We start from the raw sequence: 18,120 nt of genomic DNA, 5'->3' as shown, positions 1-18,120 counted from the left end.
AATATCTTCTGGACTAGGTCTGGAGCCCTGTAAAGTCCTAAATTCCCACATGGATATAGTTCATTGTTGATAATAATAATTTATAGGCTTATTGGTTGAAGATGTCAAGTCCAACAGGATTACCACAAATCGCAGTTCTCTACCATCTACTACCCAATCAGAAGGTAATCATCAATTTTATAACTAGTTACTTTAAATAATGCTCTCAAGTGTCTCTCAAGTCCTTCATATAAGATATATTTTAGTTTTTCTGAAAATCCTAAATAGATTAAAAATAATATTTGAAAAGCAGAATAGAAGTAATCTAATTCCTATGTTTAATCTTAGGAAAATGAGCTCTAAGAAAGCAAGTGACGTGTTCAAGGTCACGCAATGATTTAAGGCAGAAATAGAAATGAAATCTGACTCCCAAGCCAAATAATTTACTGTGACTATCTTTAAATGGTGCTCTCACCATCTGGAAATTGAAACCAGGCATTTGCACACAGCATTCTAATCTATAAATTCTAATCTACCAGTAATAATGTAGACATATAAACAGGATGATTTGTTTTGGTTTGGTTTTATCACTTATGTAAAACTTTACATCAAATCTGAGTATTTGGGGAGAAGATTTAATGCAAAGGAGGGCAACAGGATGCCAATTAGATTTTTGTCACTAAAAGCGTATCCATGTAATCTTTTAAATGTTGCTAGCTCAGTCCATAATAACTCTTAGAGGTAGCAACCAACACAGGCTGCTTTTTCTCCTGGATACAAACACTGTTGTCCATTGACTGTAAAGGGTATTTGCTAGAATATTATATTTTTTCAATGAAGGTTTTCTAAATACCAAATTTTGTGGGTTTTAAATGAATAGCATAATAGGTAAAGATTGTACACACTGCAATATCTACTGGCTTTATTAAATTACTAACATTAATTGTTAATAATTTTAATCCATAAGAAAAAAGGTTACCTTTTGAGTTATCTTTACAGTAAGAAGAACTGTTGTTTAGATGAAGATGTAATAGGTCTGCTTTTCCCTTGGTGAAACCATGATGTTGATGAATGTTATTTTCATACAGAAAAGTATTCTGATAATCATGAAATGTGAAACTTTTACAGTCAAGGACAGGCAAAAGAAAAGAGTTGAAAGAAAGGATTTTAAAAAAAAGTAAAAACTCCCAGCTTATTAAAACAAATACAATAAAACCTTTAGGGAATGGGGTTGTTTACATTAATTTAATTTTTTTTATCTTACTCTGGACACATTCTAAACCACATGTAACTAAATAGTATTGGGGTTTAAAGATACAGGTAACTGGACCAAATCAGATTTAACTGAACAATGTCAACTAAAAGCTTCTGTAAAAAATATATATATATTCTAGGGCATCTGGGTGGCTCAGTCAGTTGAGTGTCTACTGCTTGATTTTGTTTGATTTTGGCTCAGGTCATGATCCCAGGTCCAGAGAATTGAGCCCCCTACTACAGGCTCTGTGCTAAGTGTGGAGCTTAAGATTCTCTCTCTCCCCACCCTTCCCCTCGCCCCCTGCCTGCACTCACTTGCTCTCTCTCTCTCTCTCTTTAAAAAAAATCTGAAATAAATTTAGTTCCTTATATTCTTTCTTCTAAAAATGGAGAGTTACCTTTCAAGCTCATTGAAATCTGATAAAATTAAGGTTTAATTACTTAAACTTTTTTTTTTTTTTTTTTTTATTCCTAGGAGAGAGAGAGAGACAGCGTGAGCAGGGGAGGGTCAGAGAGAGGGAGTCACAGACTGAAACAGGCTCCAGGCTCTGAGCTGGCAGTCAGCACAGAGCCCGACGCGGGGCTCGAACCCACGAACCGTGAGATCATGACCTAAGTGAAAGTCGGAAGCTCAACCAACTAAGCCACCCAGGCGCCCCAAATTACTTAAACTTTTTATTTGCTCATCAATGAACTGTCAGAGCCAAAAAGCTATATGTGATATTTATTTTCAGTTTTTAATGATGATTAGTATATACTAACATATGTGTAATTGAAACATTTTCTATAAATCTGATAATATATTTAATAGGACCCAATATTTATGTAAGCATACATAGTACCACCATAAAAGCTCCTGGATTATCCTCGTGTGTCACTTATGATCCTTTATGATTCTTCTTAGAAAAGAAGAAACTCTATGGACACTTCCAAACCCAAAACACAAAACTCATGCCAAATCATGATCAGTAACTTTCTCTGGCTTCTATAACATGGAGGTCAAAGCAAGACTTGTGATCAGATACATAAAGGAACCAAATTAGAGAGCAGAAATGTCATTCATTTCCTTAGGGATACAGTAGTCCCTACCAATCTCTTATCTACTGACCAGAAGTTTGTCTCCTGCCAAAAGCACATTTGCTACTAGATATGTGAGTCTATGTGTTCAAACATGGGGCTTTTCAGGTCCAGGGGCATCACGTAGGCCCACTGCTACTCCAAAATGCTGCAAGGGTCTAAGCTGATCTGAATATATAAACAAAAAATTGGTGTTGGGGCTACTTAGTAGGAACCTCACTCTACTGTTTACCCAATTAAATTACCCAATTTAATACTTTGTAGTCAAAATACGTGAAATCCCAAAGTTTCAACAACAAAGGAGACTTAGAGTACTTTTTAACATTACTACCAGTTACAGCTAACTAGATGTTATTTTTCACTTGGAAATGACAAAATTCTAAAAATAGTTACAAAGTGAACCATTACACCTCATTTATTTAATTCATTACATAGTAAACTCTACCTATGCAGTAATCTATAGTCTGGGACATGTTTGTCTCTCAAACTAGTCATTAATATATCTGTTGTTATTTAGGGTTCATAGCAAACTGAAATAAGAAAAAAAAAGAAAGATCATATGAAACATATCATCCTTGGTAAGCCATTTCAAATAATAATGCTAAATTTAGAAGTATCTATTAAATACTCCAGATATTAGCTAAGATTATAAAAATACCATTATAGTCACTTTTCCAATATTGGCAAATATTAGCAATATTGTGCACAAATTTAAACATGGCCTTAGTAAAATATATTCTAACACTGAAGTCACATGTTTTTTACATCATTAATTTCTCATTTAGAGAGAGAGTTGATTTTTTGGTAGGTTTTTAAATAAACATCAAAAATGATATAGAAAGATCTTACCTTTTTTGACAGTCTATACTTGCTAACTCAACTTTGTAGGGCACTACGTCTCCTGGTTCTTCACATTCTTCTTCATAAGTCTTATTAAATGCATGTAGTATAATATTAGTTATGCTCAATAAATGTATTACACATTAAACCATCTAAGTTGTACATAATATTTAGAGAATTTTCTCCCTACAAATAACATCATGTGCTTTCTGACTACACACCATACAACTACTCCAGGACTAATTAAATAAATATTTGTTGAGGGCATTTGCTGTGTCAGTCATTATATCACTACTATTAGTCCAAGAAACAACAATAACAGCTGTTTTATTATGTAACCACTGAGTGCCAAGTCGGCTAGTGACCGAGATCTTTTTAGTTCTCTGGCCAGCATGTTACAAGGTTTCTCTGTGCATCAGCTAATTAATGCCAAGCACACACACACATATGTAAGCATGTGTGCTTACTTGTTCAGTATCTTAAATTTATCCAGAGGGGAAATAAAAATGTGGCCAGGAGCACACAGAACACACAGAGCAGAAGCTATTAACCTAAAGAAGAAAGTAATATTTAAAGAGGTACTTTCTCCATTCTAGTCTTTCTCTGTGACAATTACAGGAAGAGAAATATCCAGAGCAAGTAATATATATTCAGCTACTAGATGACTAGAAAACTAGAATTGTGCTGAATTTGTCCCAATCTAAACCTTCATCCTAAAGCTCCAGCTCTGACAGGCTTGAATTCCAGTTGATACTATTTTATGTCTTCTAGAGGTTTGTGTTCAAGTTATTACACTAACTCCCTTAAATCCTAGTACTATTTTTTTCTTTAAATAGAAAATAATATTAGGTGACATTCAAGAAACTACATGGATACAAATTATATTAATTAGATGCCATATAAGGAAACTGATTATTGTTTAAAATTCTGATAGTATAAAGGACTAAATAAAACAAACACTAAATTATATTTCTATAAGTTAAAAGAATAAAATGTCTTCTCATCTCCCATACTACATGTTTAAAAAAATAGCACAATATCAATTCAGCTCACAAATTTACTGCCTACATTAAAAATAATACTATTTTATTCCGTTTAAATTCAAACTCTTGTAAATTTTCTTCCCAACAATGCTTAATTAAAAAAAATCTTAATGAAAATAATATGTAATATTATATTCAATAATCTTATTAAAAATAATACATAATATGTTACATATGTACATAACATATGTAACTATATGTTATGAATTTCTTGTTGGCTAAGTAATAGGGTAGTCATTATGCACTCACATCATCCAGTTCAACTATTTTTAGAGACGGTTCGGGTCTCTCTCTGTTTAATTCTTCTACTGGCAGAAAAAGTGCTGGGTGTTGTTTGGTCTCCTCAACTAGGAAAGAAGATTAGGAAATAATACCATTAAAGAATATACACCTGATAATTCCCTATCTTCAAATAACTTAGTCAACAATAAAAGAAAAATGTTCTCTTGTGCACCCACACTAATACATATAATGCTGTTAATTTATCCAGCTCAAAGAAAACACACAATTTTCTTAACATTCAATTTTTAAGTAAAAACTATTTAGGGGTGCCTGGGAGGCTCAATCAGTTAAACATTTGACTCTTGATTTCAGCTCAGGTCATGATCTCACAGTCAGGGATCAAGCCCTGCACTGGGCTCTGTGCTCCACTAGGCATGGAGCCTGCTAGGGATTCTCTCTCTCTCTCCCTCTCTCTCTCTCTCTCACTCTCTCTCTCTCTGTTTCTCTCTATCTATCTCTCTCTCCCTCTTTCTCTGCTGCTCCCCTGTTCACACACTCTTTCAAAATAAATTAATAAACTTAAAAAATACAACTATTTAATTTAAGGCAAAGTAAATCTATCATATGGGAAGGAGAGTGTGCTTGATTTCAATCTACAGATAAAGAATGCATAGTCCAGTTGAGGATAATATAGTAAAAGAAAACATAACAAAACAAAACACAAAAGCAGATGCTGACTAATGCTTAGTGTTTAAAACGTGAAATAATAAATCAGAAAATATCTAATCAAGACTGAACTAACCATCACTGTCTTCATCACTTTCATTCTCAGAACACTGTGCCTCACTAGCAGTTTTACACTGACGTATGAATGTATCCGGCAGCATGTTTCGAAGTTGATCCTGTGGAGTTCTATATAACGAGAAGCAATTAAAAGACTAAAATACATTACCTGAAACTTTCCCAGACAAGATCTTGATTTATTTCACAAACGAGTATACAAAATTAACGATGAAACCAAAGCTATAGTCTACTTCATGGAAGAAAAGTGTGATTGTGTCACAGAATCTTAATCTACTAAAATAATTTTGTAAATCAAAGTAACGTCACACAAGAGTTTTCAATCGCATGTCCTACTGTTTTTCATTTAGGATGAAAATCAAAGTTAAGACAAAAATCAGTTCTTAAAGAAGCCACATGGAGTCCATGACATACCACACTATTTAAAAAGCTAATTTATGAATGTGCACTCTACATCACAGCCTAGGTGTTATGTTGATAGGTTCTAAGGGAGCCTAAAGACATTTGTCTAGACTTTCACCAAGCCAGTAGGGTGATAAAATATGCACCCACAATATAAATGTGGTGTGTTCTGGCTGCGGCATCTATCACCCAGTTAATGAGGTTTGAGATGGAAGGCAACAAAACACAGGCATTCTCAGAGGTCAATATTATGCACTGGTTCCAAAGGACATTCCCAAATAACTGGTACGGTGGCACCTTTTAATCAAGAATACAAATAGCTGTAGCCCTTCCAGACCATGCCAGTTCATGGAGTCCCCATGTAAAACTCAGGGCCTGCTTAATGATATTAGCAGATAACATTGATACAAAGCTTAAAATGTACCAGGCTCTGTTCTAACTAATCTGGGGTATTAAATATTAATAGCCATATTAAATAGCCACAAGTGAGGCACAAAGAAGTAAACCAACATGTACAGTCATTTAGGTAGTAAATACAGAAGAGGTTTGAACACAAGGAGTCTGCTTCCCCAAGTCAATATTCTTAACCATTACTCTCTATATGGCCTCTTTCACAATTTGCAAAGGCAGTAAAATTTGATAATCTGGCAATCTATGGCTATGTGAATTTTTGAAATATATGTAATGTATATATCAGAACACTCCAAAATATTTATATATATTATTCAGCTTTGTGTCTTGATAAATTTCATGAGCATACCATCTTACATCTGTAATTTAATCAAGTAATGGAAAATATAAAGAGTAAGGGTCAAAACAAACTGGCACCTGGCCACCAGAAACCTGTTTCCAGTTTGACACACATATACTATACAAAAAGTTCAATCACAGATGCACATAAATATACTGATTCATATACTACTTTGTGAAGTAGAAATTTATCTAAGTTTATGAGCAAAGCTGTGAACCAAAGACTTATAGAATCTAGACAACAGAGTATTGGAACTATTAACTGTTTATTCTAAACTTGATTTTTGCAGATGAGAAAACAGAGGACAAAGAGAGTTTAAATGATCTTCCCATGAACAAACAACTAGTTACTCAATGAACTGGGTCTGTAGTTTGGATATCAGGACCCTGGAACCTGTGCTTGCTCAAAAGATCATGCCACATAAATAAAAGGATGAAACATATTTTAGAGTAAGATTCCCTTACCATATTTTTCTGAAAATGTAAACAAGTATTTATTGAACAAAGACTAACTGACATGTACACACTACTGAGCTTCTGGGATGGGCATTACACTTCACAAGAGCTATAGTCAGCTTGGACAGCAGTTACATACAAATAACTAGACTAGAATAGTATATGAATGAACTATAGGCCTTGACACATAAACCACAATGGGATACAACTGTACACCTCTGAAAATGACCAGCACCAAACAAACAAACAAACAAACAAACAAACCAACAATGCTGAAGATACCAGGCTCTGGCAAAGATGGAGAGCAACTAGAACTCATACACTGCAGGAAGGGGTGGAAGCTGTACAGTCACTTTGCAGACAGTCTGCTAGTATATTTATAAAGATAAACATACACATACCAATCTAGCCAGCCTAGCCCCAAGTATTTACCCAGGGAATTAAAAACTGATATTCAAACAAAAACCCATTTGCAAATGTTTCTACCAGATTTAGTCATAATTGCCAAAAACTAGAAATCAGCAGGATGTTCTTCAACAGATTAATGGATAAACTGTACATCAGGATGATGAAATTTCAGCCCACAACAAAGAGAAATGGATTTTGATTCACTGAAGAGCATGGATGGCTCTTAAATGCATTTTGCTAAATAGAGGACACAAAAGGCTACATTATTGTATGCTCTCACTTACATGACATTCAGAAATAAAGGGCAAATGGATAAGGATGGAAGCGGATCAATGGTTGCCATGTGTTAGGGAAGAAGTGTTGACTATAAAGGGGAAGCAGAAGAGAATTTGGGGGCGATGAAACTGTGCTGTTTGGTGTTATGACTAATATTTGACTTCAGGCATTTGTAAAAATCCATAGAACTGTACACAAGTTTATGCTATTCAAATTTAAAAAGTACTCAGGATGTGGATATAACCCAGGATATGGCAGAGCTACTCTAATGGAGGTAGGAAAGAAATAAGCACCATGGCCTCAGCAACTTTGGAGAAAAAGTTTTTGACTAGATACTGTGGGCTAAAGATAAAAAGCACTATATACAAATAATGTACTCTAGTTGGTAAATTTGTTTCTCATAGTAGTATTACTTTGAAATTCTGGAACTACTGTACAAACACACACACACACACACACACACACACACACACGGGCTGATAAATGAATAAATATACGTAGATAACGAGAGCCAGGATTCTCACTGTAGGGGAAAGAAACCACAAATAAGCAAAGAAAGGATGTGATGCTGGTTGCTGGTTTGGAATCAGAGGCAGGAGTGTACATGTTTACCTCAAGAGACACTCAGGTAGATAGATACAGAAATCAATTTGGCTATGTGGATATAGTAGTAAGTATACATACATATATTTCCTAGATGTTGTATGAGGATATCTAGGCTCTGTGGTACCTGTGTAGCCATGAGCACATCTATACTCCAGATCTTGGTTTCTTAATGCCATTAAAAAAAGGAATCATGATTACTTGGAGAAATTATTTCTGGGTTAGGGCACAGAAATGCACCTTGGGTGCCAGAAAAATGAAGGATATTAATAGTAGACAAATCAACAAACAAACAAACAAAAAAGGATGAGGACACTTTGAAAGAAGAGAGGAGTCAACCTGAAACAGCTCTCAGGGGTCAAGGCAGGAACTATGTGAGCTACAAAAAACATAACAACATTGTTGAAAATTAACTAAAAAATAAAATGCATATCCATGAGTCCACAGAAATAAACAACTGAATAAATAAATGAAATGGGGAGAAGGGATATTCTTCCCTGAAAAATTCTAATTAATAAATATAGAAGAAATGAAAGAAATAGACAATCACTAGTTATTTTGCTGCTGGCAAATTCCATGGATAAATACTAAAATTAGTAGAAGAAAGTTTAAGGAAAAAGAGGATTTTGTATCATTTCAAGGCATCACCCCTAAAACATTAATCATTCTGATATGAATGTTTGTGCCCCTCCCAAAATTAATATGTTGAAATCTTAATACGTAATGGGATGGCATTAAGAGGTGGGGTCTGTGGGAGGTGATTAGGTAATGAAGCCACAGCCCCCATGTGGGACTGATGCCCTTATAGAAGGTTCTGAAAGAGTCATGTGAAGACATAGCAAAAAGATGGTCTCTTGTAAACCAGTCCATCACTAGGCACGGAGTCAGCCAGTGTCTTGACCTTGGATTTCCAACCTCCAGAACTCTAAGAAATAAATGATGTTTGCAAGGCACCCAGTTTATGTTACTCCATTATAACATCCCAAATGGACCAAGAAAGAAGCTAGTATGGAAGTGGGGGTGCAGCTTTGGAACTGACTGACTCATGACAGGTAGAGGCTGAATGGGGGTTAAAGTTGGCACTAAAAAAAACCTATATAGCCGTGAAAGAACCTTTAAAGGCAATTCCAGTCAGGACTCAAAAAGAGGAGAACTGAGGAAGAGCCTCAGTCTTCCTATAGAGTATCTAAGTAATCTTGAACAGAGTGTCAGTAGAAATAGGTCTGACAGTAAACACCATTCAGCTGAGGTTTCAAATGGAAATAGGGAGCATGTTATTGGACACTGGAAGAAAGGCTATTTTCCTTAATAAAGTGGCAAAGAACTTGGCTGCATTGTGTTTGTGTCCTAGTGTTTTATGTAAGATAGAATTTAAGAGGGATTAAATTAGTTATGTGGCAGAGGCAATTTCTAAGCAAAGTATTGAAGGAGAGGCTTGGTTTCTCTTGACTGCTCAATAGTAAAATGCAAGAGTGAACTGACTTAAAGACAGAATTATTAATCAAAAGAGAAACAAAACTTAAACATTTGCAATATTCTCAGAATGTACACATTGAAAGAATGAGAGGGTCTATTAAGGGGCAAACAGGAAGTATATGCCCAAATGGTCATCTGACAGGGGGATTAGTCAGCCATCTAAATGGAAGCCACATTTTCCACTATCGGAGACCATGGCAAAATGAACTCTAAAGGCCATTCTAAAGGCTCCAATTCGAAAATCATTGGAGCTATCCCTCCCATCACAGGCAAAGAAAGTCCAGGCCACACAGCAGAGAAAACTCATTAGCACAATGCCCAGTGAAACTGTGGGGGCAAAGGTGCCCCTGTAGCCCCAAGTTAGCCAAGCTGCATGATTCCTGCTCAAGGGAGTCACAAGCATGTGACCCCAGACTGAACCATTATAGGAATGGGACCACCCAAAGCCAGGGGGCAGTCACCCAGAGCCTTGGGGGCCCAGCCCTGCCTAACAAAGTTGTGGGGGCACTGCCTCAGTGTGTCTGAGAGGCAGGACCCCTGCTCTCATGTGTCTGGAAGGTGGGGCCTCCATCTCAGCAGGCCTCGGAGTGCAGAGCATTGATGGAGAGGCTAATTTTCAAGACTTAAGGTTAACAGAATTTGCTCTATTGTGTTTCAGACTTGCTTAGAACCTGCTACTCCTTTCTTCTTTCCTATTTCTCTCTTTTGGAATGGAAATATCTATCCCATGCCTGTCCCACTATTATATTTTAGAAGCACATAACATGTTTGATTTCATAAGTTTACAGTTAGAGAACAATTTGCCTCAGAATGACTCACACATTGACCCTTACCCATATCTGATTTAGATGATATTTAGATGAGACTATGAACTTTAGACTGGAGTTGATGCTAGAATAAGTGAAAATATTGGGTTTCTCTGGATGGAATGAACATATATTGCACATGAGTTCATGAACCTTGTTGGGGCCAAGGCAAAAAGCTCTGTTCTGAGTGTTTCATGTGTTGCAATCCTAACTCCAAAGTGATGGTATTAGGAAGTGGGCCTTTGGAAGGTGATCAGGTCATGAGGCTAGAGCTCTCATGAATGAGATTACTGCCCTTGTAAAAGAGGCCTGAGAGAGACACCTTGTCCCTTCTGCCACATGAGGACACAGTGAGAAGATGGCCACCTATGAACCGGGGAGCCGTCTCTCTCCAGATACCGAATCTGCTGGTAACTTTATCTGGGAATTTCCAGCCTTAAAAACTGAAAAATGAATGTTTGTGTTCATAAGCTATCTGATCTATGGTATTCTTTATAAAAGCCCAAGACCTTAATAGCAAAGGGAAAAGAGTGAGTGTACAGTGGAGCAACTCACTGAGCACCACGTTAATCATGGGTGCAAGGTTAACATCCTGTTAGTAAGATGCACTGACAGCATGATCCTGTGAAACCACACTGAGAAGGGCACATCCTCTCTCTGTTATCCTTCATTAAAATGCATAACCTCAATCTAATTATGAAAAGGCACCAGATAGACCCAAGTTGAGTATATTCTATAAAAAACCTGGCAAGTACTCTTTAAAAATGTCAGAGTCTTAAAAGACAAAAGACTAAGGAACTGTAATGGATATGGAGCTATGACAAAAAAGGCAATGTGAGATCCTGGATTGGATCCCTGAAGTAGAATAAGGACAACAGTAAAAAGCAAAAACAAAAACAAACAAACAAACAACTGGTGAAATCCAAATGAAGTCAGCAAATTAGTTAATAATAGAGCACCAATGTTAATTTCTTGGTTTTGATAAATGCATTATGGTTATGTAAGAGGTTGCCATAATGGAAAGCTGAATGAATGACATGTGGGAAATCTTCATACTGTTTTACAACCCTTCTGTATGCCTTATTTCAAAATAAATTTTAAAAAAATAACCTGCCACATGAAAGACAGTTTAAAGGCACATGGGGGCAGATGTTAACCTGTCAAACAGTAGCTTCAAGGAAGACATGAGGGCCGATTTCAAAAACCTGAAGGAATGCCATGGAGAGAAAGAATTCAATTTGCTCGGTATTGACTTAATTGGTAGAATTGAGACCATGTTTAGAAACTAGTCAGAAACAAATTACAGCTCGCTAGAAGATATTACAACAGACAGAATGTTCTAAAAATGGAATGGGCCATCCCCAGGAGATAGTTTTGTTTGACTGAAGGTGAAGCAAGGGCTTCATGACCCCTCCTCAGGTCCCTTCTAGACTGGTCCTCCAACACTTTGCTCCTCAAAATGCAGAATTACCCCCACACGCACATCAGCTTGGAGCTGTTAGAAATTCAGAAATGGAGAGTCTCAGTCCCACCCAGACCTACTGAAGAAGAATCTGTATTTTGCCAGTTGGCAGGTGATTCTTAGGCACAATGAAGTGTGAGCAGTACTACTATAGGGCAAATTGAGCCTTTAAAACAGATCTTATATGACTATAAAACTATGAATGACTCTAACATGTAATCAGTCATAATTCTAGTCTAATATTTAATAGTTTTACTTTTAAACAATTTATGAAATATCACAGCTAATGATATAGTTTTTGAATAAAATAATTGAATACTGTTAATAAACCTATAATATTAGGGGCACCTGGGTAGCTCAGTTGGTTAGGCGTCCGACTTCGGCTCAGGTCATGATCTCACAGTTTGTGGGTTCGAGCCCCGCGTCAGGCTCTGTGCTGACAGCTAGCTCAGATCCTGGAGCCTGTTTCAGATTCTGTTCCTCCCTCTCTCTCTGATCCTCCCCTGCTCACATTGTCTCTCTCTCTCTCAGAAATAAATAAAACATTTTTTAAAAAGAACTTAATTTGACCTTAAAAATAAGCAAAACAGATCTGTCAATCATATTCTTCAATGAAGAGGCAAGCAATGTATGCAAATCCTGCATCAAGACCATATAATGAACTGCATATGCAACTAAAAAATCTTCGGGGATTGGAAAACAGCTGAAGNAAAAAAAAAAAAAAAAAAAAAAAAAAAAAAAAAAAAAAAAAAAAAAAAAAAAAAAAAAAAAAAAAAACCTATAATATTAAAGATCTAATTAAAAGTAGATTCTGAAAAGTAGAGCCTCAAAAGTCTATGCTAATGTAAAAAGTGAGAGCAATACCTTTTCAAATTAATCTTTCATTTATTGCATTGTTTTTGTTATTGTTCTTAAATTCTATACCATACTTGTACCTTTTCCTCACATACACATTTGCATTTCTTATAGCAAACTCTAAGTTAATGATGCATCACATATATGAGTAAAATTTAAATTCTTATTAGAATAGTAGAAGCTTCACAGGGATTTAATATTGCTTTAAAATTATTTATGCAAATGTGAAGCACACATATAAAACTGCTACAAAAAAGGCACGTCACACAAACTGGGAACATAAACAGTCTTTATATTTCTTATTAATAATGCAAAATTTCAGAAAATACCTCCTGTGTTTTTTAAGCCATAATTTTTCCATATAGGATAGACTGTCTTCTTTAAATTCAATATTGAGTGGTTCTCTCCAAATTTTCATATTAGTTTGTACTTCACATTCTCCCAATGAGTCTATAAAAATAAGTATCATATGAAAAATTAATGTAAACTAGTCTATAAATTACCATATATCTCAAGCTATAACACATACCAATTTTGAACAAATATGCTTTGATATTTATTTATGTAATCAATAGTTCTAGGCTTAATGAATGCATAAGTGTTAAATGTTAGTGATTTATTAAATGACTGTATAGACAGTTTTCTTCAATAGTCCCTTGAAATGAAAGAATCTTATGATTCATAACATTTTAAAAGCAACTAATTCTTTTAAATGATAAAGATAAATATAGACAGATTCATTATATATTCTATAAACGCACACACACATAAAGGTATGTATCATAGCCACTGACAATAATATTTACACATTATGGGAAACAGAAAATAAATAACTCAGAATGGCACCTGGAGGAGACAACTGTCCTCATGAATTTATATCTATGTGGCAATTCACTTCCAGATGCTTAAGATGTTTCTGAAGTACTTCTAAATTAAAACCACTATTCAAAGATATTTAAAAGTGATGCAGATTTCTGGGAAAGAAAGCAGTATAAATCCCATATTACCAGTCTCGCCACCCTCTTAGATACTACCCTTCTCTCCAAACCAACCATCGTGTTGGAGGAGAAGAAAGGGAAGTAGTAAGGATGGGAAATTTTTCAAAGACTGAAATTAGAGAACAGTCCCAACCTCATACCATAGCCTTTAATCAATAGTTTCTAGACATAGCCTAATACCGGCAAGAGAAATAAACCAAAAGTATATAAGTCACACTACCCCATTCTTCCCATGAAATAGAGCTGTGTTGAAGAAAGCAATTAGAGGAAATTCCGAGAAACCGTCAGAATGCACTAAACTGAAAGAAAAGGAGTTACAGACAGGAACGAAAGGAAATCCCTGTACTACAGGTCCCCCTTCCCATGCCAAAACAAAATATTCCTTGGTAGGAAAGCTGAAACTAAAAATAAGGACTCGCTTTTTTTCTGTATAGTCATAGAGAAGAGCCACTGTGCTTGAGAGATGGCCCCAGATCTGTCAGGTGATGAGTATGAAGAAGGTAAAGCAGCTGGCCCATTATTAATGGTACATTCCCAGGAAATAAAGATGGTGGATGACCAGGGTTACTATGCTTGTGAATATGTTAATAAGTGGGCCTTCAGGCAAATAGATTAATGATATTTATGGAAGGATAATACTATCTGTTTGTTTAATGCATTCAACAGGATATCCCTTGTTTTGAATTGCCTACAGAAAGCAAACCTAGGACACATAAATCTATGAAACTCAGCTCCCTGAAAGGTGCCACATACATAACTTAGGTTTTGGTTTGCTCCCTTGTTTCATGGTTTTCTAAGCTACCTTTTGTGAGAATCTGTGAGATGGCCCTTCATTCATTTTAGTGGGATGGTGGGAGTTTTTCTCAATAGACAGTACCAAACTCTTAAGGTGAAAATATGTTTTGATTGATGTGTTTGATGAGGTGTTTGAGGAACAGCCAGGCAGCCTGTGTCGTTGAAACAGAAAAAGCCAGGAGGGGAGTAAAAGGAAGTGAGATCACAGAGATAATGGACTTCAGATTACGCTGAACCTCCTTGGCCATTGTAAGTACATGCCTTCCATACACTGAAGGAAATGAGCCTTTGGAGTTCACATAAAATGAATTCAGGTTATAAATCAATAACAGAAATCACTAGAAAACTTGGAAATTCAAAGCGTGTTACTAAGTTAAATGGCCAAGAAGCATATAAATAGATAACACCATTTGTAATGAGTTACACAGAGTAAATATATAATTTTATCTCTATCAGACCAGCAAAAATTTTAAAAGCTGACAAAGTGATGATAACAGGAGGCAACCAAAGCCCTTAAATACTGCAGGGGAGTATAAACTGATATAAAGCCTTTGGTAAATAATTCAGTTTTATCTAGTGTAGTCGAAGACATATACATCCCATGACCCAGCTATTCCAGTCCTAGGACCAGACATCCTAGAAATGTGTGAGCATGCATACCAGGAGACCTATATTCATAACAGCCTTGTTTGTAATGGCAAAATGGGAATCAACTCCCCAAACAATCGACATTTAAACAAACAGTGATATTTTCATCTCCAAAAAGCCCATTGAACAGTAAAAATGAATCAAATACAACTTTGCACATCTTTGTGGGTAAATGTCAGTAAATAATAGTGAGTGAAATAAACAAGCTGCAAAAGAATACATATACTAACTTTCCATTTGCTACATCCAAATTTAACCATATATTGTTTAGAGATACACATATGTAGCAAACTGTAAGGAAATTTTTTAAAAATGAAGAAATTCTCAATACAGGTTAGTGACAATCTCTTAGAGAGGAGGAAAGAAGAGAAAGAACGGTGCTTACTGCTTTTTCTCCATAAGCTATACAACATTTTGTAAATGTTCTTTGTATCTACTTAATATCTTAGGAAAAGAAAAACATTTATAAACATATACACGTAATAGACACACAGTTATCACAGCAACAAAAGTCCTCATCTTAATGATTTCTCCTCAGCAACCACTAACACTTACATTTATAAATTTATTTTAAGGTAATTGTACAGCAAATGAATAGCTGAGATGGTCATCATATTTTCCCATAGTGAGAATCAGAAACAAAATATCCATCACAAAATCTCTGATTAAGTACATCATGGCATATAGAATATTATGCAACAGTTACAAATGATGATGTATAATTGCATTCATATGTAAAGTCTTCCCATGACAGAATCTAGGCAAAAAAGTTACTTATAACATATAAAGTTTCACCCCATTTATGCTTGTGTATGTTTGTGCCACTGTGTCTATTGAAAAATATGTAACATGTTAACACTGATTATCTCTAGACGGTTGGATTGGGTTATTTTCATTTTCTTCTTGGTTAACTTTTTGTTCTAACCAATCATTTAAATAATCATTATATTATTCTTATAGTTATTTCCACTACGAAATCTTTATCTGATTTATCAAATCAGTCCTTTTATTATTTTAAGCACTATGTCTTTCAAAGCAGACAATCAGAAAGGTACTTTTATAGAAGACTAGGTCTCTTTCAGAGTAGAAAAGTAAAAAATACATCAAAATATGAAAGTTCAAATAAGAAGCACATAAAATAACATAGTCAATGAAAGTTATATTAAGGTACATGCTACAAAGAGAGTATATAAATAAAATCTTGGAAATATTAACAAAATTGATGTAGCATGAACAAGAATGGGGGGAAATGTTTCAAAGAGAACATTACTTAGTAAAAAATCCAATTCTAATTAGAAGATGGTATGTGATACCTTGACATAAAGAATGAATAATCAGGAGAGTCCCTGCCTAGAAAAAAAATGAAATAAAAATAATAAAATTTGATGCTGTCAATGAAGATACATGGTTGAAATTTATTATCTAACATTTTATTTTCAGTGAAAAGCTACTGGAAGTCTCTACAAGATTCTGAGTAATAAAATTAATAAACCAAATACTTTTAAAAGTATGATGTTCCTCAAGAGATACCGGGAAATATAAAGCAGAGACAGTATGTACCTCAGCCACCCAACTTTCAATATCTAGAAAATAGGTGCAAAAATCATCAAGGAAAAATAAAAACAAAAAATCTCCCTTCAAAAACAAAAACAAAAAAGATAAATTGTAAATGTATAGTGATCCTTGAAATATATTTTTTCAAGACAGATATAAAAATTATTTACTTCTCTATCTCACAGATCCTAGTTCTATACATAATTACAGCTCCATAAGGGAATGGTTGTCCTGACAAGACTTTCTTCCAGGAGTCAGGGAGCTGAGAGCATCCAGTTCCCCCTTCATCTGGCAGTCTGAATTTACATAGGAAACAAACACAAATCTCCCCAGTACTCAGGTCAGGGTTCCAGAAATATTAAACCACTAACCTCTGGTTGTATAGTGAATACTCCTTTAAGGAGTTTTATCAAACTGTTATCCTAATTCCAATAGTTTTTGAACACTGCAGTTATATTCACAGAGAATGGAGAGAGATAAAACAAACTCAGCTTTATTTTATAACATTCATTTTATAAAAACATCTGTACCTGCTTTTGCCGCACATAAGTTCTGTTTCTCGTTGTCATCATGGTGTCCGGTTCTCCACTGATTTAAAGCTTCCTGAAAGGACTGGGCAGAAGCTTCTTCATCAAATGACCCTTCACACAAGAGCCTGTCTCTTGGATTTGAACCTTCTGCTCTTTCTGTGATCGGAATTTCTACCTAAACCAATTAAAAGTCCATCTAAGTGTGCTTTTCTAAATTTTCCGTATCTTAAAAAACAGGCAGCATTAATTATAGGCATTTTGAATCATACATTACTTTTAAACTTAAAAATGGAATGTTTTTAATTTGTACTTATGTAAAAGCTTTACTGCTTTCTTTAAAACCATATCAGCAATTATAAATGGTCTCTTCAACAATTATTAAAACTACAGCTTCCAACTGAGGATTTATCATCATGTCATTTACCAGTGTTCTCCCTGGAAGGCAGCAATAGCCATGAATCTAATTCCCCTGCTCCTCCAATCTGCTCCCTGCAATCTCCCCACAGGAGAGAGAGCAGTTGTTTTCACATGTCAATCTGATCATGCCACTCCTATGTTCAAAACCTTCCAATGACTCTATGAAACTCTGTGAAACTTCCTACTAGGACCTAGAAGACCCTACAGACCTCATAACCACTGTTTTTGTTTTGTTTTGTTTTGTTTTATTTTGGTTTTTTTTTTTTTTGTTTTTTGTTTTTTTCAATTCCCACTTCATTCCACTGGGCTCCAACCAAATTTATATTCTTGCAGCTCTAGGAACTCATGAAGCACAATCCACTTGAAAGCCCCACCCCAGTCATATCCAACATGTGGAATGACACTTCATATTTTCACCTAGCCATGCACTCATTTCAGCTGGTCTCTGTTCAGCTGTCCAAGTAGCTA

At 35.4% G+C, this 18,120-nt stretch overlaps 1 protein-coding gene across 2 annotated transcripts in view; it reads right to left on the bottom strand.

Moving 5' to 3' along the window:
- ZBBX (zinc finger B-box domain containing) overlaps positions 1 to 18,120 on the bottom strand; it is a 119,925-nt gene that overhangs the window by 33,181 nt on the left and 68,624 nt on the right. For both annotated transcript variants that reach the window (XM_039241933.1, XM_039241934.1), the window contains exons 10-15: positions 17,236 to 17,410; positions 13,040 to 13,160; positions 5,218 to 5,327; positions 4,443 to 4,540; positions 3,160 to 3,239; positions 959 to 1,098 (exon numbers count right to left, since the gene is read on the bottom strand). In XM_039241933.1, the coding sequence (XP_039097864.1) occupies positions 959 to 1,098; positions 3,160 to 3,239; positions 4,443 to 4,540; positions 5,218 to 5,327; positions 13,040 to 13,160; positions 17,236 to 17,410 (724 nt within the window). The remainder of the gene's footprint in view (positions 1 to 958; positions 1,099 to 3,159; positions 3,240 to 4,442; positions 4,541 to 5,217; positions 5,328 to 13,039; positions 13,161 to 17,235; positions 17,411 to 18,120) is intronic.

This window comes from Hyaena hyaena, unplaced genomic scaffold (genome assembly GCF_003009895.1).
Source record: "Hyaena hyaena isolate Hyena2069 unplaced genomic scaffold, ASM300989v1 scaffold_200, whole genome shotgun sequence".
NCBI lineage: Eukaryota > Metazoa > Chordata > Mammalia > Carnivora > Hyaenidae > Hyaena > Hyaena hyaena.
Note: the sequence above shows the minus strand (reverse complement) of the source record. Positions and strands in the feature narration are given on the sequence as shown.